The 22,316-nt window shown below is 42.1% G+C and overlaps 2 protein-coding genes across 5 annotated transcripts in view; both read left to right on the plus strand.

Annotated features, from left to right (window-relative positions):
- The window catches only part of MTOR (mechanistic target of rapamycin kinase), a 61,599-nt gene extending 56,458 nt beyond the window's left edge, over positions 1–5,141 (plus strand). For 3 of the 4 annotated variants that reach the window (XM_068414357.1, XM_068414358.1, XM_068414359.1), the window contains exons 52-58: positions 475–549; positions 1,055–1,190; positions 1,594–1,659; positions 2,369–2,449; positions 2,757–2,837; positions 3,491–3,596; positions 4,147–5,141. In XM_068414357.1, the coding sequence (XP_068270458.1) occupies positions 475–549; positions 1,055–1,190; positions 1,594–1,659; positions 2,369–2,449; positions 2,757–2,837; positions 3,491–3,596; positions 4,147–4,162 (561 nt within the window). In that variant the 3' untranslated portion in view covers positions 4,163–5,141. Of the gene's footprint in view, positions 1–474; positions 550–1,054; positions 1,191–1,593; positions 1,660–2,368; positions 2,450–2,756; positions 2,838–3,490; positions 3,597–4,146 lie in introns of those variants that run through there. The other variant, XR_011049394.1, reaches the window with a different exon arrangement.
- A 706-nt stretch (positions 5,142–5,847) lies between these two features.
- Positions 5,848–21,062, plus strand: EXOSC10 (exosome component 10). The gene is made up of 25 exons (XM_068414633.1): positions 5,848–6,006; positions 6,773–6,909; positions 7,364–7,487; positions 7,982–8,086; positions 8,507–8,672; positions 9,444–9,555; positions 9,848–9,923; positions 10,067–10,177; positions 10,602–10,745; positions 11,056–11,246; positions 11,980–12,136; positions 12,776–12,924; positions 13,232–13,282; positions 14,045–14,156; positions 14,822–14,872; positions 15,426–15,504; positions 15,667–15,788; positions 16,098–16,193; positions 16,834–16,908; positions 17,393–17,477; positions 17,713–17,786; positions 18,305–18,473; positions 18,957–19,018; positions 20,256–20,329; positions 20,926–21,062. The coding sequence occupies exons 1-25, from the start codon at positions 5,848–5,850 to the stop codon at positions 20,954–20,956; spliced, it is 2,712 nt and encodes a 903-aa protein (XP_068270734.1). The 3' UTR covers positions 20,957–21,062.
- Positions 21,063–22,316: the final 1,254 nt, after the last annotated feature.

Raw genomic sequence — 22,316 nt, forward strand, 5'->3', positions numbered from 1 at the left:
TCTGTAATATTTCACATTTTTTGGTGGAACAGAAATGAATCTATAAGCCAGGACAAACTGACCTTGGAGTGTGATCCTGGGCAAGCCCTTGGCTCTCTTTTAGGCTTCACTTTACCTACAGGCAAGAATGAAATAATAGATACTTTATCCCAGAGGCATGTCTTGGGGATTAGCTGACCACCGGAAGAAGCAAAGAAGTGCTAACATCACTTTTCCATAAAATTTCTTGGAGCAATTTAAGCTGCTGGTAGGCAGTCTGTGTTACTTGACACTAGCAGCTGGTACACACTTGAGTTTTACCTCTGTTATCAAGTTAATTATCTAGCTGAGGAAACTGAGGAACATAAAGCTGGGACTTTATTTCCTATTTGGAATACAACTTTCAAGACTGTAACAAAAAACCACCAGTAATTATTCAATCTTAAATAATAACTTAGCTATTAATTTACTAATTCTCCATCATCATGTATTTAGGTTGCTATGACAAGAGAAAAGTTCCCTGAGAAGATTCCATTTAGGTTAACAAGGATGCTGACAAATGCTATGGAGGTAAGCATCCTCTCTTTAACATGAAGGAGAGAGTTCCTAAGGAAAATGGCACCCATTTTTCAGTTTTTCCAGTGTTTTCTGTTGTGGCTAAACCTCTCCACTCCTTAAGAACCAGAGGTGTTAATATTTCAGCTGCATTTTCTGTAAGTTAAAATATCTTCTGTGATCTTTACAATACATTACAGTGGAAAGCAGCTTTTTAATTGATGAAAAAAAACCAAACCTGAAATTCCTCCAATCTCTTAGGCCTTCCTTAGTTTCCTCATTTCAAATAGCTGTTTGCATCAACCAGACATGGCCAGTGACGTGGTATTTCACAAAGATCATCTTAATGGCAGAAGAGAGCTGCTTAGTTTGTAATGAACATCTGTCTTGTTCTCTTAATGAACGAAGCGTAGTGAATTCCAGTTCAAAGCACAAGCCCCTTCCTGCTCCCTGAATGTTAGGGTTGGAGTTGCATAGTGAACAAAGCAGCGTGGTTTACTCACTTCTTTCTCTTCTGAAGGTGACAGGCCTCGACGGCAATTACAGAATCACTTGTCACACAGTGATGGAAGTCTTGCGCGAACATAAGGACAGTGTCATGGCTGTGCTGGAAGCCTTTGTGTATGACCCGTTATTGAACTGGCGGCTGATGGACAGTAAGTGATTCTGATGAAACAGTGACAGTAAGAGAGTAATCAGTCTGATTTTATACAAGATATCCAGAAGCCTGAAATCCAATGTCTGTTTGAAGACAATCTGGTGAAATGGTTGGTTTGCACGTGCTATTTCTGTGTGCACACGGTTTTAGGGATTGTAATGTGAAATTACCACAGTGGTTAAATCCCTTTTGCCCTTAAACACAGATACAGAACTAAGCTACAAGCAAAATTATTTGGGTTCTTTTTGTATTAGTTGTCATCAGGAGATTGAAAGCTATTTTCAGGTGACGTAAAATCTGGAGGAGGAGAAAGACAGTCAGATCTGTATTGGTTGTGGACAAATTTGCTGTGAAACACTGAAACTCCAGCTCATACTTTCCCACACCTTATTTTCTTGCAGCAAATACCAAGGGCAATAAGCGCTCGCGAACAAGAACAGACTCCTACTCAGCTAGTCAGTCAGTAGGTGAGTAGAAAAGATGGTGTATGTCGTGAATGTTTGGGGTGGGTTTTTTTAGCAGTGCATAAGACTGGATAAATATATTCAGTCCTCTTGTCAAAATTAGACAGATGAACAGCTTATTATCATTAGCTTTAGGACTGGAAGTGGTGAGTTCAGTACTTTGGCTCAGAAAGCAGATGATCCTTTACAGTTACATTAACACCCTTCTAGAGTACATACGAACTGTTATAATGTAAGGTATAATTGATAGGTGATAGTTATTTACTTAGCTACCAAATATTAGCGTGCAAAACCTGGCAAGTAGTCATCTGACTGAACGTTGAGAGCTTTGCGTTGCATCTTGGCAGGTGTTTGCTGTTGGGCTGCAGAATAGGGACAGTGTTTCATATGAAGAACTCTACAAATAAACGTACTTATTTCATTGTCATTTTAGGTTAATACATAATTTCAAGTTTCTTTCAATTACACTTTTATACAAAATATTGCTTAAAGTTGGATTAGGCCTTCCAGTATGTTAGCAGGGGAAAAATAATGTTTGCTCCTGTGATATGCTTCCATTAGCGATAGAGATGTGTTGTGCACTTGGTCACAGTCAAATATGCTTTTCAAACGAGCTGATTAACAGTTTTGTCAATGTTTCCAGAAGAATATTATTTTATCTGCTCTTCAGCTTCACATTTACACTTTTATGTTTTCATGTTTTTTTCAATAGAAATGTTGGACAGTGTGGAATTGGGTGAGACAGCCCATAAGAAAACTGGGACCACAGTGCCTGAATCCATCCATTCCTTCAGTAAGTTTCATTGTTATTCATACTGATGCAGAAATTGTTCTTAGATCAGAAAACTTCATCGTGATCCAGATACAATTACATGAGATATGACAGATACTGTTCCTTGTCAGCATAAATGAGGAATATAATTACCTGTGTTCTCCACTCCAAAAAAAAAAAAAAGGTGATAGAAAATGTACTGGTATCTGGGTTGATTTGCTCTCAAGATGGTATTTGTGGTATTTGGGAAGGGCAGATGTAACAGCAGTACAAATGGGTTTATTGTTCAGATGAAGTCCTTATTCTTTTTCCTACTTCTGTCTTTCAGTAGGAGATGGGCTAGTGAAGCCAGAAGCTCTAAATAAGAAGGCAATTCAAATCATCAACAGGGTTCGAGATAAGCTCACTGGTGAGCATGTTTTTGTGTTTATGTAAGATACAACATAAAATCTGATGAGAGGGATCAGCACTACTTCTAGTGTTTGTATTTTGTGTTAATGCTTGAATTTAACATATTCTGATTAAGTGGATGAGGCCATTTTCCTGTTGTTGTGTAACACCTCAGTACTGGTGTCTGCATTTAGATACAAAAGAGCCTGATTTGAAAAGTACAAAGGTGATTGTAACTAAACAGACTTCATATTTTGCATGTCTTAGCTTGTTAGTGGAAGGTGAATTTCTACTGTCCTGGCTTTATCGTTTTCAGGATTTAGTTGCGAAATTTTATGCTCTTAAAGTTTATAAGAAACTACCCTCCACCTGCCAAATAATGTACTTGAAGGGATTAGGACCAGGATTCCAGCTACTGGAAAGTTATCTGTTGTTGGTTTATCCATTATTTGGAGAAGATAAAAGGAAGAAACCCTAATAATAGGGAAAACAGAGTTCTGGGCTCTGTGTGCCTTTAGAGGTTGTCCATGTTTGGAAAATTTTGCATTTTATATACTCAAAGGGAAGAGTAGTTAAAAGTCCTGTCAGTTCTTAACTTGCTACCCAAAAGCAAGTTATGTTATATGATTTGTAACTTCCATTTATGATTTTTTTTATCCTTTAATTTCAAAGGTCGAGACTTCTCTCATGATGAAACTCTTGATGTACCCACACAAGTAGAATTGCTCATTAAGCAAGCTACTTCTCATGAAAATCTGTGCCAGTGCTACATTGGATGGTGAGTTTGTCATTCAGCTAACTTTGCAAAATTCTTCTCTGAATAATCTTGAGCAGAGAACAGCTAAGGAAAATGTCACTTGTGTAGTTAGTTATATGTAGGAGCCCTACCTCATGTTGTATCTGCTCTGGTACATTTTGCAAGCCTATGACAGCGATCCCATAGACAGCCCTCTAAGACAGTTGTTGTTATAAGTAGTGACAGGGATTTTAGAACATTTAAACCACAATCTGCCTCAACGTTTTAAGTGTTTGAAATAGGGCATGTGGTGGTCACCGATTTCAGTTACAGTGAAGAGCCACATGTTCTAAAGTAAACAAAGATGATTTACTGTCATTTTGAGTTAGCTAACTTTGGACTATGCTTAAGGAAAAAGAACTTTTTTGTGTTTTTGAACATGAGTTAGCTGGAAAGAAGCATGGGGAACACCTGTCAACTTTTCCTGTGCTAAAATGGTGCCTAGTTAGGATGGAATCTCAGTCCTTCTCAGTGTTGCCTTTGGGAAACTACATGCAAGTCAGCATTACTACAATATCTTTGTTTTCTTTAGGTGTCCTTTCTGGTAACAGAAGATTCCAAAGTATCCACAGCCTTTTATTCTGAAGGCTTTTGCACTCCAAACTTGCTCTTCTACAAACACAAACTGAACATTGGACTGAAATACAGCCTTTGTCAAATATTTTGAAATGTAAATGAAAAGAGTTATTGTATATTAAAAGTTGGTTTAAGCCAATGTATAGCTGCTGTTGGAAAAAAAACCAAGCTGTCTGAAACACAACACTTGATTTGGGTTTCCAGGACAGTGAAGACTGATTGTACCACAGATGTCTATGGTTCCACTTGGTCTTTGGGGAACTGGTGATCCATTGAAAATAACTATATACGGGTTTTGACTTACTTTGCAATGTAACGAAGTCATTTGCAGATTAATTATTGCCCTGGTCAGTCCTGTCGGTGTGGCTGCAGTGAGCTCAATGCGCTTGTGTGGGAGGCTTCATTTAGATTTGGGGGCGTGCTGGATAACTGGAAAGAAAGAGAAGAGAAGCAGAATTTTACCATTGTTTCATTCTGTTACCTTGTTTTCAAACTTGATTCTTGCCCCAGAATTGGTAATTGTATATCCACTCATTACACTAGTGCAGGAGTCGTGTTTCAGACTAGATCAGGATATCAGAGCAGATCCAAGAATTGAAGACCTTGAGCTGAGCAAAGTCAGGTGCCTCTATGTGCATTGATCGGTGGCAAACTGGATGCAGGGTACAAATGAAATACCACTTGGGAGCTTCCCGCAGTGACTGGATTAAAAAGCAGTATTGGGAAATAACTGTGGGAAGTTAGTACTTGGCATAGGAGGCAGACATGGGGAGAACTGGTCATAACTTGAAACAGAAAATAATGGTTATTAAACATGAGGGTGAAGATAAAATTATGATTTATGAATTAAACATATTAAAAACAATGCACAAAATACAACAGAGTAGCCATGTTTAGATGCCATGTTGTATTTGAATATTTTTGTGCCAATAAATTACACCAAAATGTAAACATTTTGACTCTGTTCTTGTTTATTCCTAAGTACTTCTTAGAAAGAGACAGGGAAGCAGATTAAGATTTTCTTTTTTTTCTTTCCAAAAGTTTCCTGTTGCCATGGATTTGACTTGTCTTTTTCTGCATCGTTTCCCTTTTGCTAGCAGCTCGAGGCAAAGTTACCGAGACTGAATGATGTCTGTCACTTGTACAAAAGAAACTTGACCATACAACCCCTAAATGTTAGTTTCCAGCAGATGCGATGTCATCCATGCGGTAAGAACAACAACTTTCTCGGTCTCAGGGTCACAGCCCCAGCTCGAGGGCCAGCGGGGGGTGCGTCACTGGGGTTCCGTGGGCTGCCCCAGCCGCTTGTGCCCAGTGCTGCACCCCCAAAAGAGGAAACAGGGCCGTGGCAGTCAGGGGCTTTGGGCAGCAACGCCCCTGGCCTCTTTCCAGGCACGGGGGTGGCTGTGCCTCCGCTGGTGGGTGCCTGGCGAGGGAGAGGGCAGCGGCTCTCGCCCCTTTTAGGCCCTGAAGGGTCCCCCTGAGCGCCCCCACCTCGGGGACCCCCCTTTCTCCCCACCCCGGGGCCTGTTCCGCCACGCCGCCTGGGGGCGCCAGTGACACACTCTCCCCATGCACAGCGTTACCCCCGGCCCCCGCCCCTCAATGGCCGCATTCTCGCGAGAGCGTCTGAGCGTTGCGTTGATACAGGCGCACCATGGCGGCCGCCGGCCGTGAGGGGAGCGGCAGCGCGGCCGCGGAGAGCCCCGCGGGGCAGGAGGGGGGCCGCGGGGTGGCGGGGCAGCCCCCGGAGGCGGAGGGGAGCAGCGCGGCGGCGGTGCTGCCTGGCTTCGACGATGCAGATGCCTTCGTCAAGGTGCGCGGCGGCGGCGGGGCCGGGAGGAGCGGGGCGGGCGCCGAGCGCTACCGGTCGCGGCGCGGCTCGGGGCACGGCGGGAGCTGTAGTTCTTCGTTGTGGGGGCTCCCTTAACACCCCCGCCTAAGTAGGGGCCACCCGCGGGCGCTCCCCGCCGTGCGCGGCAGGCGGGGTGCGGGCCGCTGGTGCCGGGGACCGGAGCGGCCCGTTGGGGCCTGTTACCGCCTTGGGCTTGGGTCTCTGGGCCTAAGCCCGCTCCTGTAAGCGCTCCGGCCCCGGGTGGGGGTTTGCCGCCTCCCCGACGCGAGCCCTTGGAATGCAGAGGGGTCGGAACCCTCGCTGGGCGTGTGGCGATGGGCATTGCCCCTTGGATGTCACCACCAGCTGCGCTGTGTTTCACCTGTGCACGCTGCCGCTGCTTCCGAGAGAGGGAACGCTACTGGTTCTCGAGCAGGAAGTGTTGCAGTGTTTTTTTGTTAAAATAATAAAGTAATCGTTTGTGTTCCTGCTGATTTAACAAGCTTGCTTTCAGACCGTAAATACTAGACTCAGTTTTAAGTCTTGTTATTAGAGTTTCATCATTTTAATGGTCTCTAAATAGGCGATGTGAACTAAATGCCTGTAAACTTACGTTAAAAAGCCCCATGATGTTATGTATTAGAACCTCACAGTTCAAACAGACTAGGTAAAATGCATTTCTACCACATAGTATCCTGGGAGGAACAAAATACTGAAAAAACGCTAATAACGTGGTGTTCTTGCACAGTATGCTCTTGGCACAGTGGTAGCTGCGACAAAGGCGTCTAGTAGGCTTCCTCAGCCTGGCGATGAGTACGAGTTCTACCAAAGCTTCTCTGGCTTCAGGGCGTACTGTGAAACACAGGGTGACCGTCTCCTTCGCTGGTAAGGATGCTTTTACATCTCTGGGCTGTTGCTAAGAGCTTCCAATCCAAAACAGAAGGTAGCACACTTCTTTGGAGCCTCCAAACTTGCTGTAGATAAAAAGATGTTTTATTTCACGTACCTAATTCTAGCCAGTTTTCTAGTGCTTGGCAGTTTAAGTAACAAGTTTGAAGAGGGCATTTCATAATGATTTGGATAAAGAGCTGTGCAGAGAGCAGAGGCTGATATAAAATGTATTAGACTATTTTAAAAGTCATGCGGTTTATAAGAAATTAATTCTAACAATACTGTATAGGTGTTTCTTGTATTCACTGCTCACACGATATTATCTGTAGGTACTGCATTTGATGTATTTTCAAACTTCGAAGATGTAGAAAGTCGAAGAGAATTGGACGGTTTAGTGTCCGGCATGCCTGCTTTCAAATTGCTAATAGCTGTACTGTTCTCTTGCAAGCATGAGCAAGGTGATGCAATACCATGGCTGCAATAGCCACATGAAATACTGCAGCAAAGTGACAGAGCTGGAAGATAAATTTGATATGCTGGTTGACTCCAATGACGACATTCTTGAAAGAGTGGTAAGCAAATTATTTCTGGATTATTTCTTATAAACTGTTCAGTTGCTACAAGTTTTTTTTTCATTGCAGGAATTTCAGTGGTAGTGCTTTTACAGTTACATTCAGTGTTTCCTCGGTCTGGTGGTTTTCCTTTTTATTTTAAAAACATTTCCATATGCTAGGCCAGTGGTCACAGCAGCTAAGGCAGATGGGTTATGGTCCAAAGGGGAGGAAGGTAATGTGTGACTTGTGAGGAAACTAAATAGTTTGGCACAAGAACTTCACAACCTGAGAACAGGTCTGTAAATTCATAGAGCTGCTTCTCTGAGGAAACACTTCCTACCCCTGATGTTCAACATACTCCTCCGTCATTTGTCTGTCTCGTGTTGCACAGAATTTGGGGGAAATGGCTCTGGAGGTACCTACATGTGTGACTTTGTTCAGTCTGAGTAGAGTGGCTGAATATGGTAATTTAACAGGTGTTTGGTTTTCATCTCTCTTTTTCTGGCATTTAGATTATTTCATTGGATGAAGCATCAGGAGTGAACAGAAACCAGCAACCAGTCCTCCCTGCTGGGTTACAAGTCCCAGAGACGATAGTTTCCAGCTGGAACCGCAGGGTGAGGCCTCTGCACTGAGTTTTGCTGTGTTATCTCAGCTTTTTTCCCAGCATTGGCACTACTGATTTTTCCAGTGGAGCTGAGTAGTTTAATGTTCTTTCATGTTTTTTTACACATTCTAACTCCCTCTCTTTTGCTTTTCCTGTTTATTCCAACTTGATTCTGGATTCTGTGTGCTTTCAATTGCCATTTCAGTTTCACATACACAACAGCCTTTCTTTTGCTTATTCGTATGAATTCAGGATCCTGATTCAGAGCACTTTCATTCTTAGCTACTGGATGTACTGCAAAAGAGTGACTCGCTTTTGAGTTAGGGTTATAACTTTATTCCTCTGAATATTGGGTCAGGCTGAGTAAAAGAAACTTGGAACATCTGTTAAGTCATGTGAGTTTTACCTGTGGTTTACCTTTTTTAAATAGGTGAGAGAATTTCAGAAGAAAGCTGAACCTGAAACCTTCCAACTGCTTCATGCCAAGAATATCCCTAAACCACAGCTTAAGTTTCAGGAAAAGATTGATAATTCCAACACTCCCTTTGTACCTAAACTTTTTATCAAGCCAAATGCTTTGAAACCTTTGCCTGAAGGTAAGGGGTTTATTTTTTGTTGGGTAACCTTTTGAGAGTATTTGATACAAATATGCCCTCCTAGTCTAGAGGAGAAATCATTGGCTGTAAAAGCAAGTAACAGTAGGAGATGTTGACCATTTAGGTGTAGTAAGCTCTGTGACTGTTGTTTATGTACGTGTAATGTAAGGGTAGGTCAGCATACAGCATCTTCTTGTTGGTGTAGTAAATAATCTGTTCCAAACAGATATTCCATTGCTTCTCTTTGCCGCCATTGAACATACGTGATAAGAGTCACTCTGGTGCCAGAAGTGGTCTTGACTAGTCTAGCTGGCTTTACACATACTTCTTTCTGATTAGTTAGGAGTGCAGATGTATGGTTAGACCTACCTTAGCTTTGGGTGCTTTATCAAAGCCACCAGCGTAACATCCTGTCTCGGCAACGTGTCATTCTGCTGCTGGTGATTCATCCTTAGTCTGCACTGATGCGGTTTTGCTTGTAGTAACTGGGAATGATTGAAAGATTTTTCTGAAGATTTTTCAATCTCCTTCCAAGCTTTTGAGCAGAACCACGTTGTGTCTTACTTAACAACAGCCTGGTAAAACCTAGTAACTGAGTTGTCATTAGAGGTACAGACAGAAATCTTGCTGACAGCAAAAGCTGAAGGTCTAAATTGTTAGGATTTTTGATACTTTATGATTTTAACAGGATCTTGTGGAGGGGAGAGAGTAGTAGGCTGAGAACATGTTATGTGTGGGACCCACTCCAGTTTTTCCATATTGGGTTTTCAGCCCTCACAAAAAGTGGACGGGAACGAAAGGAGCGCCCTGAAGACTTGGATGTTCCAGCTGCTTTGGCAGACTTCATACACCAGCAGAGGACGCAGCAAACTGAGCAAGAAATGTAAGAAATTAAACTGACAGCAAGATGCTTGGAGTACCACTGCTGAACATGTACCTGTATGGTCCCATTGTGCTGATGCTATTCATATATAACAGCTCTGCATGTGTTTGTGTCTGCACACTATGTTGTGTGTGATTTGCTTTAGACATCTGCAGTTATTTTAAAGCTATGCTTAATAAGAGACAAAATTTCTACTCAATACGGAAACTACCATAGCTCTGAAAGTCTGAGTGCTCTGGCTTCATAAAGATGACTGAAATTTAATCTGTTCCTGTCTTCCTAATTTCCACAGATTTGCTCACCCTTACCAGTATGAACTGGAGCATTTTTCTCCTCCAGATAGAGTTCTCAAGAAACCAGAACCCCAGGTTGGTGCCCACATTAATTTAAACTTACTGCAGATGCAGTAAGTTTACAGCCGGCCATACTTGACAAATTTCAGAATTGAGGGTGGAAGTCAGGGGTGGGAATTGACAGAGAACATACCATGCCTAATAATTTGCTCTGCCAGATGTACAGGCCCATCCAGGAAACACCCTGTCATTTTATCACCACACTCGATGAGCTGGTAGAACTAAATGAAAAGCTTATGAACTGTAAAGAATTTGCCCTGGACTTAGAGGTAAACAAATTGCTTTTTCTGTTTAAAAGTTACATGTGTAGTGTTAGTGCCTAGGAGACCATTACATTCTTCTAGTCTGTTTTGTGGTCTTCTTTCTCCTGCTTTTTGTACTTTCTGACAAGAAAAGACAGTTCATGACCCTGACCTGTCAGATATTATCTGGAAGGGTGAATTAAACTGTGTCGATATTGTAAGTTTTCCAGTGGTAGTACTGGCTGCATGCTTCATACTGAATTTGATCTTCTTTCAATTCATCCCATGTTTTTTTATGCCATGTTAATGACTGCAGAGAGAAAGTTTGCTCATCTAATTGTGTTTTTCTTAAGTCCTCTGTTACTTTTTCTTCCTTCATTTGGGGTGCTGTTTGCTTTATAGTATTACTTCTGTAATGGATTCTAGCTTACATCTCCTCCATGTTTTTCAGCACCATTCCTACAGGAGCTTCCTGGGCTTCACATGTCTGATGCAGATTTCTACCCGAACAGAAGACTTCATTATTGATACACTGGAATTGCGCAGCGACATGAACATTCTCAACGAAACCTTCACAGACCCTGCAATTGTGAAGGTCAGCTGCCAAATTCACAAATTCACCACCGGAATTCCATTTTTCTTTTTTTCCTTAGTTTAATCTTTATTACAGTTAAAAGCGCACTGTGTCACTTGGCTCTGCTTTCATTGTAATTTGTTCGTGTGCCTGTTTCCTTGGTCTGAGTGGGAAGTTACTTGCCAAGTGCACTCATTTAGTAGTTCTGCACTTAACAGTGAAGGACAGAGAGAAAAGAAATTTGGTCCTAGACACATGGATATGAAACCACAGCACTGCCAGCCTGGAGTAGAAATGTTCTTATCATTCTCAATTTGTTTTGCTTTTCAAGGTCCTTCATGGTGCTGATTCAGATGTGGAATGGCTGCAAAAAGACTTTGGTCTGTACTTGGTGAACATGTTTGATACCCACCAAGCTTCTCGTCTCCTCAATCTTGGCAGGCATTCTTTGGAGCACTTGCTAAAGTTGTATTGCGATGTAAATACTGACAAGAAGTACCAGCTGGCTGACTGGAGGTTACGGTAAAAACTGACCCCTCAAATGGGCTGGAGCTGCAAGGTGGCACTTATCCTCGTTTGTATTGTTAGAGCAGGAGCATGTTTCTAGTTGCAAGCCCCATACTTGTAGGTTAGTCTCAAAATTTACAAGTACAGCATTTACCTGGCTGTGCTTTAAGTTCTTTTATGAGTGTTACATTTTCCCATGTTTCTTTAGAAAATGAGTTCTTTTGGGAAGACCAGGGAAGGTTAAGTAATCAAAAGCTCCTGGAAGCTCACTTCTTAGGAATGGCACTTAACCACTGCAGTATTATGGAGAAAGCCAGTATTTGCTCCTCTAGATCCCCCCCAGAAACATTCAGTCACCCGCATTAGGTAGATCCGTATGCTGTTGGAGCAATGAGCTTGCCTATGCAGGTGGATACTGCACACCACAGAGATCCCAGGTCTACTTTATGTAGGCTCTGCAGAGAAAGGAGAGTCATGACAAATATGGTAGCAAGCAGTTCTGCCATCTGACTTAGCTACACAGCAATCCTGCTCTCTGGCGTGTGAACAAGATGCCATCTGAATTGGAGAATGCAGAGCATGTTACTGCTGTTGCCCAACAAATCCTTCAGTAAGGAAACAGAAGAATTTCCATATTAGTTCTTGGCGTGTTTGACGTGCACTTTACAATAACATGCCTTGCAAGAGGAAACTGACAGTTTGGTGGGGCAACTGAAATGTATTAATGTAACTTTGGCTCTTTTTCTAGCCCTTTGCCAGAAGAAATGATGAGCTATGCCCGTGGTGACACTCACTACTTGCTCTACATCTATGATAAAGTGAGGGAGGCACTATGGGAGAGAGGGAAAGAGCAGCCCACTCAGCTGCAGGTTGTGTGGCAACGCAGCAGGGACATCTGCCTGAAGGTAAAGCTTCACGTGATTGGATTACCTGGATGAGAGAGGGGCTTAGTAGGACAGAAAGTCCTTTGCCTATTCTATGTCTGTTGCGTAGACACAGGTTTTTTCCCTCTTTGTGTGTCTGAAACACGACGCTGACTCAGTTGTGTGCAGTCACTTGTTGCACTAGCTAAAATCCTTGGATTCAGATGCCTTCTTGCTCTTTTTTGAATGCTAGCGCTCCTTGGCCTCCCAGTGCTTTCAGGAGTGTCTTTTCCAAGAGGGATATTACATTTCCAGTTCTACTGGATGTTCCTAGAAGTTCAAAGCCTAGCTGGAGTTGCATTATGAGATAATTGTATTGTGCCTGTGAAAAATACTGTTTGTGAAAGTAGGCCTTGTCTAATGTAAAGCTTGAAGATACTGTATGTCTAAAGCTGCTGCTGGAGTTGGTGAGGGTGGTTTTCCCCTAAAAATGGATGAGATGTATGTTTTTCAGGGATAGGCTTCTGCCAATAATTTAGGGTAAAAGCTCCAAAACACATTTTAACTGAGTTCATTCAGTCCCATTATGTCCATGTGAAATTCTGTATGTCTCAGTGAAGCAAGGCGAACTAGAAAGCACAGATTTGATACTGATCATGAGTATTTTTCTCTCCTGTCCAGAAATACATCAAGCCCCTCTTTTCAGATGATTCCTACCTTGAGCTCTACAAGAGGCAGAAAAAATATCTCAACGCACAGCAGCTAACAGCGTTTAGGTTGCTGTTTGCATGGAGAGACAAGACAGCACGTCAGGAGGATGAGAGTATAGGGTAGGAAGTCTTCTGTTACAGATGCTGGCTTAATACTTCAGTGAGTCTCTTGGATTGTGCCTCTCCCACCCCCAAGGTGGAACCACTTTGTTACCTGTAGAAATTAGTGTACTACCTCAGGCTGCTTTTTACAGAGAAGACCTGTTATGTTAGTAGTAAATTCTTATCTAGATCAGCCCTGCTTAATTTATTTTTAACTTATTTCATCTTTCCAGACCTTGTAATTGGGGCAGACTTGTGCACTTTGAAAGCATTTTTAAGAGTTTTTAACATTCTGTTACATTCACATTGCCTCTTTGTGTTGTAGATATGTGGTACCAAATCATATGCTGTTGAAGATAGCAGAGGAGCTGCCCAAGTAAGTTTTGTTCACCCGTGAGGAGTTTCATTTGATTTTAATATCCAGCAAGTCATTTCCCAGTGTGTAATTACTTCTGCAGCTGGTCCCTTCCTTCCAGCTGTCAGTACTCTTGTCTCTATAGTTGTTCAGTTTGGAAGAGAAATAAATAGCAATCCTGCTTCAGAAGGCTCCAGACTTCTTCTGGGATACATCCCTCTGATTTTATTCCACTAATAAAACACATTCCTTTGCATTGCTGTATGTCACACATCCCTCCTGAGATTCCTACGGTATTACAGAGCAAGAGAGGGATGAATCCCCCCATAGCATTTATTCAGGGTTTTTTTCAGTTCCTAAAGGGACTGGGAGGGAACAAGGGGCAGATCCGTTAAAACACCTAATTTATACAACATTTTCCTCAAACACTTGACACTCACCATCTAATATCCATACTTGAGAATAATAAAAATGAATTTTTAAATGCAAGTCCACTGCTGGGCTCAGCTTCCATAGATGAATACTGAACAAGGAACGAAATGAAGATGGGGACAGACAGACAGACCACAGAAAAGATAAGTGAGAGGAGAGCCAACTTAATGGTTTCTCCTTATCTGCACAAACCTGATACAGAAGAATTTTTCGTCACAGAGAATATTTAACTCTGACAGATTAATCTGACTTCTCTTAGTCTGAGTCAGGAACATGGTTATAGCTGGTTGCACGTCCTTTGAATGCAAATGCCTAAATGTAGCACACTGAATTTTTCTCATCTCTCTTTAGAGAACCCCAGGGTATCATTGCTTGCTGTGATCCAGTCCCACCACTAGTTTGCCAGCAGATTCATGAATTGCATCCTCTCATTCTGAAAGCCCGGGAGATGCCTCTTGTCAAGGTAGGAGTAGCTCGTACCACACGAGAGACTCATCACTTGCTTTCCATAAGCCAGGGACTGGAGCTAAATGGTACCTGTGATGATGTGTGTGCTGAAGTTTGCTCTTTGAACACTGTGAAGATAGTGTTCTGTAGTAGAGCAGAAAGATGTATTGCAACTTCTTCTTGTCTGTCTGTTGTCTGCTGTGTACTGGCTTACACAAAGTGTCGTTCCCTGGAGAACTAGAGCAGTAAAAGAACAGACACTACTTGAACAGGGGGTACTTGTCTGTCTTACATTGCACATCATGCTTGCCTGCGTGAGGAAGAACTGGACCTTGTGTAATTTGTTGGCCATGTAAATGGATTCATAAATCTTTTACAGCTATGGTGAAGCAAAAAACCCTAAGTGTAAGAGGTTCATTAGTTAAAATACATCATCAGCATGTTGATATTAATAGTCTTCCTCCTTTAGTGAAACAAAACCATTTGTGAGCAGGAATGTGTCCTTTCTGTGTGAGGTGTTTAAATGTATCCATATGCAAACACTGCAGGAGGAGAAGAAAGAACGTAATTTTATTACCCCGCTAGCTTGTAATAAATGTGTTGAAAGCATTGGTAAGGAGGCCGGCCTAGAAGAAATAGGACAGATGCATTTAACTGACTTATCTTTCTCTCCCATTCTAGTCGGAGCTTAGTTGGGCATTCACGACGAGAGAACCTCAATCCAGCCCTGAGGTACTGTTTACATAATATTTGTTACCTAATGTCTTAAGCCTTAAACTCAGAAACAGAGGTAGCAAAACGATAGCTTCTAGTAAATTGTTTATTCTCATCCATTTTACAGGTCTCTCTTTAGCGTAACGTTACTTTTCTATGCTAGACTCATAACATTGCCAGCTGTAAATTGGTATTTTACAAACCACCATAACAGCAGCACTTAAGGCTTCACCAGCAAACACTCTAGCTGCTGGACAGTTTCATGTGTGTTAGTCTATATTGATGGATCTGTAAGAAGGGAATTTTCGGATGAGTTTCTAAGGCTGACTCATTTACTCTCCTCATGCACATGAAGTAGAGCATCTCCGTTAGCCAGTGGGTGTTTGCACAGATATCCTTTTGATGGCAGATGCAATGTGCTGTGGCAGGTGGGCTATATTAAGAATACTCGGTCTCTGAATTTCACCCTTTTATTTGAATTTTCATTAATGTGTCTCTGCAATATGTGAAAACATATACAGATTCATAGAGTAGTGTAGTAATGGTGTTTTTAATTTGAATCTCTCTGCAGAGGCCAGAGAAAGCCTTATTTGGACCACATGACGGGTCCCGGATTCCTATGTATGATTTTCAGAACAACTCTGCTTTCGGTAATTTACACTTAACCTAAAAACTGTACTAATAATGACATGATATGGCTTTGACAAGGGGAAATAAGCAGCCCTGAAAAAACTTCCAGTGAAATCTTACTACACAAAAAAGCAGTAAAATATACAAGTGTCTAATAAAAATTTTGTCTCGTTTTCATGTAGACCCTGCATCAGTTTTGGAACGTGGTCGTCTCCTTTTAGCCAGTGAGAGAACAAAGAATATTCAGGGTGTTCTGCCAGCGTCGACATTTTTTATTGCTACTAACACTGTCACCGTATTCAGTGTAAGCAACATGTTTGTGATAGTGTCAGTATTTAAGTATTAGAAAACATACTTGATAATCTGATAAAACTGTGTGAAAGCGTTGCAAGAAATAGTAAGGTGGGACATGCGTGGAAATGGTACTGGCTTCCTCTCAAGCATATGGTGTAATGAAGACAAGTAGGTTAGGAGGCCAGCAAGTCAATTCCATCTCTCTGGAGGGTTACTGCCATCACTGGAGTTTCAGATAAAGTGAGAAATAACATGCATGGAACAGCAGTAGCCAAAACCAAAAATTAATGTTAATATTTCTTCTTTTTTTTTTTTTTAGGAACATGATGAAGATGAAGGAAATGAGAAGGCTTTAACCTCTGCGCAGCGGAAAGCCCGGCGTGTAATGGACGGCCTTGATAATCCATTTAAAATGGTAAAAGCTCCCAATACATATTTGTAGAGGGACTCTTAAACTACCTAGTGCAGAGGATGCTCTGAGCTGTTTTTCCAGGCATATCTGTAAGAGCTTGATTATAGCATCAGCTGCTGCTCTCTTAACTGTGATCGAGAGATTGTCCTTCTTACAAAGCATGCACACGTGGACTTGTTTTCAAAACACATTGAAATGCCTCTTAGATATATGGTTTTCTACATAGTAAACAGACCTCTCAGTTTTTTTTTAATCAAGTTTGAGGTTTTTTTTTAATTTGCATCCCATTTTCATCTCTACTTTATGGCTAGAGTTAGTGAGCTGATTTTACTCTTCTAATAAATCAGAAGAACAATGGAATACTTTGCTATAGATGTGGAGTGGCAAATTACTAGGAAATAATATCAAAACAACTTTTTCTGGTGTGTGGTTGGGGTTTTGGTTTTTCTTTTTTTTTTGTTTGGTTTTTCTTTAACATCTCTCTTGGCTAGAGCTGTGGTAACTTTTCTTTTTCCAAAAGGTGATCTATCTTTAGAATGTTTCTTAATATTTAACTTTTTGGAACATTTTAAGTAGCATTTTAGGAATGAGCTAAATGTCATGTGCTGTGTTTAAAGCAAAATGTTTTTTTTCCTCTCTACAGTTCCTACCTCCAGAATACAATCCTGGCTATGTCTCACAATATGCAAAGTATGACCCATCAACAAAAATATACGAAGTAAGACTCGTCCTAAAGATTCCTGCCAAGTAGTACAAAAGAAACAAATAAGTAGATTATTTTCCTTTGGGAACCTCAGCAATGTAGGAATTTTTTTTTTCTCCTTGGATTCTTCTTAGAAAAAGAATCTTAAGTTTTGAGAAACTTGACATGTTTCTGAATCTCTGGTTCATTGTTCTGTAGCATTTGTATCCTTCGAAGAACCAGGGATTGGAGACACTCCACCCTGTATCCCTTGTCTGTCAAAGCTACAAACTACTGCTGAAGTCGGTATCTGCCTTTGTTCTCATGGCTTGTTTGAAGCTCAGAACTTTTAAAGCACATGGTTTTACTTCACCTGGTGCAGCAGATCTTAATCTCTTTTACAATCCAATTTGATCTTTTGTACTCTTAATGAAGACCAGCATGTGGTAGCAAGTTTATAAACTCGCTTTTACCATAAAACTTCAAAGAAAGTGATCTCAGGTAATATTTTTCATTGCAGATCAGCAATCGATGGAGGCTGATGAGACGGAGACAAGTACAGGAGTCCAAGGGTGCAACCAAAAAGAAAGCAGCTCAGCAGTCAGGTACGGCCATTCTTCCCTTCTTCCAAGTGTTGCCTAGCATGTTTTTCCCAATACACATAGGTTGTTTCCCAGTTACAAGAAAACCTTAGATGATGGATTTCCTGATGGATGAGTTTGACAAAGATTGTGCTCTGTTTAGTTTGAGACCTGCTACAAGCTGGTTTGCTTGCTTTTTCAAAGCTCCTGGGTAACTTATTCCTGCGTTTTACAGTAATGCTTGTTTTTTTTTCCACAGCTGTTCATGACCAGACACTGAAGGTGTATAAAGAGGCACCAGAACATCTTGTGTCTGTTCGTCAGCAAGCTATGGTATGTCATTGAATTCCCCACTTCCAATGAAACCCTGAGCACTATAACTCTGAAATAACTCAATGATGGTCTTTTGATAGCGGTCTTTCTGTGGTTCTGCCCTGTGTGTAGCAACAGGCCCCTAGCGACTGTGCTGTGCAAATCCTCACATCCCTCTGTATCTTCAGTAGGGAATGTTTTCCACTGCTGCACCTCTCTGCTCCTCACTTGCCTAGGTTCCCCCAAATCTGCCTGTGGGGCCACAGCAGATCTCAGCCTCTAGTATCCGGTGAAATGACAACTTGGCTTTTCATCTGAGAAGTCCTTGCTGTGAGGAAATAAAAAAAAAGGCCATTTAGGCCCAAAGAAGAACACAGCGCTTTCTCCCCACACTATTATTGCCACAGGCAATAGGTGTCACTGGGGCCTAGGTCCATTGGGCAGTTCATCTGCATGCTTGTGTTCATGCCTACACAGAGACGTTTCATTCTCCTCTCCTGAACTTGTCCTTATTTCTATTCTCTGGGTTGCTTTCACAGCAGGAACAAGCTAATAAGAAGAGGGAGAGAGTCATGAGTGAAATGGGAACAGAGTTGCCAAAACAAGCAAAGAAACGGCCAAAAGCCTCCCAGCAACCAGAGGAGCTGGAAGCACCGAAACGGTTTACCCCCTTTGATTACAGCAAGTCCAACTTCAAAGTGTTTGCGGGTAAGATCTGGATCTCTTGCTAGAGTGCTGTAGGCTGTGGAAAATGTTGCCAGCTGAGCCCTGAGAAGGCTGTATGTGAATGTAGGTGCCAAGGCAGTACAAACTGTTACAGTGCACTTAACTGACAGTGAGGTAATGCTAAAAGAAGTGAACTTGGGGAATGTACAGTTTAGCAGCACTTTTCTGATTTGGAAACAAAATCCTGAATCCATCAGCCAAGGGCATTGTGGATTTGTATTTTGCTGCTTTTCTCTGTAGAGAAAGTCATCTGTTTAATCGGACCCCAGGAACTAGGAGGCAAAGGAGATTTGAATCCTTTGTAACAAGTATCTACTGAAAAGCATCTCCTGACCTTAAGAGACAGTTGTGGTTTTTAGCATGTAGGAGACTGCAGTGAAACCTCCTTATCATCAGAGGACCACCATGGAATGTACTGTTCTTTCTGGAAAATTTTAGTGACAGCTTCTCTCCTCTCTCCCTTAGGAAGCAGCACATCGACGCAGTCACCACAATTTGATCCTGCCAAGCAAGCTTACGCAGGCAAGGTATGGGCATGTCATGAAAGAAGGAACAGTAACGTTGATGATAGCATGTACCCAGCTGGGGACTCGCTGGGGAAGGCAGATGACTTTTTCTGGATCTGCAGAATGTTCCCTAACTGCACTTGGTACTGAGCTTCCAATCACAGACCTTCCAGTCACAAGCTCATACTTTGTATTATAGCCTCTTCCCATTCAGGAAGAGCTTTTTTTGGGGCCCTTCAGACTCTCTTGTTGTTTCCCACCTCTTCATACATTGTTCACGCCTGCACCTCCATACATCACAGGCGTGACACTTAGACCAGAGCACACCACCACAAATTCCCAATACCAAATCCAAGGCACTCTCAAAAATCTCAGAGTCAGTCCAGTTATTCCAGGCCGTGTAAGGTCTGCATGTTGCCCGCATTCTCCACCAAGTACTGTCATTAGAAAAACAGTCTCAGCTCAGAGAATTTTTACTTAATTTATTGCTAGTTGAGATTGAGAGGTGGAAGAGAAGAAAACATAAACAACCAAACACATACTTAGGGAAACCTGTGACCAGGACAGGACAGTTCCTGTGTCATCGTTGCCCCCCACCCCAGGCCACCCCCGCAGACCTGGGTTACCCTGCACAGTGCTCATGTGTGGAGTGTTTGGGTGCTGATGTGTGACATCAGTGGGCATTCAGACATGAAGTAATAGGGCACCCATGCGTGAACTCATCTGGCGCTTGAGTGTTAATTTTAAGTTCTGAAGCTCATTTCTTGCATTTCAGCCTCTTTCCTGTGCATGGTGCCTTCCTGCATATTTAACTGGAGGGTAGATGGTACCAGGGAGCATCTTAGATGTTCATTAAAAACTGTATTTTAGAAGCTGAACAAGTTTGTGCTTGATAATGTAGGAAACAGTTTCCTGTGCAATCCCTTTTCTGTGTCAATTGAAAACTTGTTTCAGAAGAAAAAAAACGGTGAATTTGGGGGGCAACCTGTTACAGGTCTTTCTGTCTGAATGGGTAAGATGTGTCATCAGTGGGGTATTGCCCCTGACATGTCGAGGTTAGACCAGTAGAACAGCACTTACTCAGGTGCATTCAGCACATGTGCAGTCCTAAAACATGACACTCACAGTGTGAACAAACAGTGTTCCTTGAAGCTGGAGGGACCTGATAGCACATGAATTTCATGGAATATACTGTATTTGGCAGGTACCTCACTGTGGTGATGGAGTTTGTGTTGTTTTTTTTTTTTCTTCTGTGCAGAGATCTGCTGGAGCTAACAAACTTCAACAATCTGGAAACCGAAGCATGTCCTACCTGGCGGGGAAAGCTGATAGGTGTGTTGTCAGCCTGCTCCCTTCGCAGTGGTGTAGAGTGTTTTCACACCTGTGCCCTGGAGCTATGGCAAAGCATAGCTTTTGTCCTCTATTGCTGTGGGAGCTTAAGCACATGTTTAATGGGAAGAGGTTGCGTAACACCTACTCACGTTCATTTATACGTCAGTATAAAGAAAAAAAAGAAAAAAAAACTTAGTCAGGATTAATGCAATGAAAGACAATTCTGGGTGGAAGGTTTGAAGTGCTGAGGTAAAAGTTTGTCTTAATAGATGTGGGAGTCGCTTTCTTTGGCCACAAAGATAGGTAGAGGTGGGGAGAACATTTGCCTAGCTTGGGAACAAGATAAATAACAGTACTGCCAAATATGAACATTCTTGTTCTGAATAGACACATAATGTGTAGCTTGTGAGGCTTGATCCTTGTGTATTATTTAGTCATAAAAGAGCAACACTACGTAAGGGCAGCGTTGGAGGGAAGAAGGTTCTGTCTGCATCATGACCCTTTCTCAATAATATCATTGTAACCTATTGTAGCTTTTCAATCTTGAGTGGATTCAGAGCAAGAGCTAAAAGTCTTCCTGTAACTCTCTTTTGCAGGGATTCCAAGTACCACTGGCCGAAGAGATAGGCCTTGTTACAGGACCCATGGGAGTTGCTGCTGAGCAGAACAACAGTCAGAAGCATTGTCACCATGGGAAGGCAAATACCAGTCATTTTTACAGAAATGTTTTAAAACCCATTAAATTTTTTTTTTTCCAAAAGAAAAAACATCTTAATTGATTTCACTTTTATTATATTCACGTTGGGTTTTTTCTAATTATACTCAACAATGTTGCTTTGTTTCTAATTTTGAAAGTTTATCCTGTGTCCTCAAACACAGTTAGGCTAAATGTGTCACTTCGTGGAGTTGCTTGAAGTCCAGAACCAGCATGTCAGTGGAGTATGAGAGGAACCTCTTGGCATCTCTAAAGCCAGCACAAAAATAATAGATTCAGTAGATGTGACTGAAACCCCAGGAGTCCAGAGAAGGAAATAAGGCCAGACTGACTTTTATGTTAGACCTTGCTTACTAATTGAACTGCACAGCTCATCTCTTATAAGACAAGGTAATATGAAAAATGAGTGTGTTTACCTGGCAGTTGTGTATTTTTAAGCAAAGATTTTAAGGTGGAGGGGAAAGAGTTAGGGTACTTTTTGGATCGGGGACCAGTGGTTTCACCATAAAGTTATAGAGTGAAAGTTTTTCACCATAAATTTAGAGAGCGAAAGCAGTAGCATTAGGTAGAAGGTGAAAACACAGCGCAGTATTGGGTTGGAGAAAGCCAGTGAGGTTCTCTGCTGCAACTGAATCTCAACCCAGTTATACTAACAGCTTATAGTTTTAAATACCCACAGTGAGTTACCCTGAAGTCTGTGTAGAAAGAGTATCAGCCAGTAATTGGATGGATGGATGGATGGCAGAGCTTACCCTAAATGCTGACAACTGAAGGCTGGCAATGCTGCTGTGGAAGAGGTAAGGAACATTACAGTTTAACAGTCGGGAGTACCCAAGGGTAGGGCTGATGTGACTTTGCTTGAAGCCACATTAAGTCAGTGGCAGAGCTGCTTCCTGCACTACCGGTCGCTGCGCTGAGCAGTAGATCTTGCTCCCTGTCCCAAAGGCCCTGTCTTTACTCTGGGATTTCCTTTTCTGACTAACGATTTTTTGGCAGTGAACAGAATTTACTTCTCTGACTGTCAGGCTCGGTGCAAGGACTGAGTCAGTAGTGGTAAAAGCTTCCCTCTCCGTTCCTAACTTGAGGGCTTTATTTTACAAAGAGTGAGGAGGTTTGGGATTTTGTTTGCTTGTTTGTTTTCAATCTTTTCACATATTTCTAAGGAGTAGGGTGTGGAAGGAACAGAGGAGGGGTTTTCCTCCTTCGCTATCTTAGCATGAACAGTGCCGACTGAGCAGCATTGTAGTGGTAGAACAGAGTCCCTTTCTGCTT

Source organism: Nyctibius grandis, chromosome 17 (genome assembly GCF_013368605.1).
Source record: "Nyctibius grandis isolate bNycGra1 chromosome 17, bNycGra1.pri, whole genome shotgun sequence".
Lineage (NCBI taxonomy): Eukaryota > Metazoa > Chordata > Aves > Nyctibiiformes > Nyctibiidae > Nyctibius > Nyctibius grandis.

Excerpts from the sequence above, each read along its gene's own strand:
- EXOSC10 (XM_068414633.1), top strand. The coding sequence starts at position 5,848 with ATGGCGGCCGCCGGCCGTGAGGGGAGCGGCAGCGCGGCCGCGGAGAGC. Across the intron at positions 12,137-12,775 it reads GCAGGGACATCTGCCTGAAG|AAATACATCAAGCCCCTCTT; the intron begins GTAAAGCTTCAC and ends TCTCCTGTCCAG. Across the intron at positions 19,019-20,255 it reads AGCAAGCTTACGCAGGCAAG|AGATCTGCTGGAGCTAACAA; the intron begins GTATGGGCATGT and ends TCTTCTGTGCAG.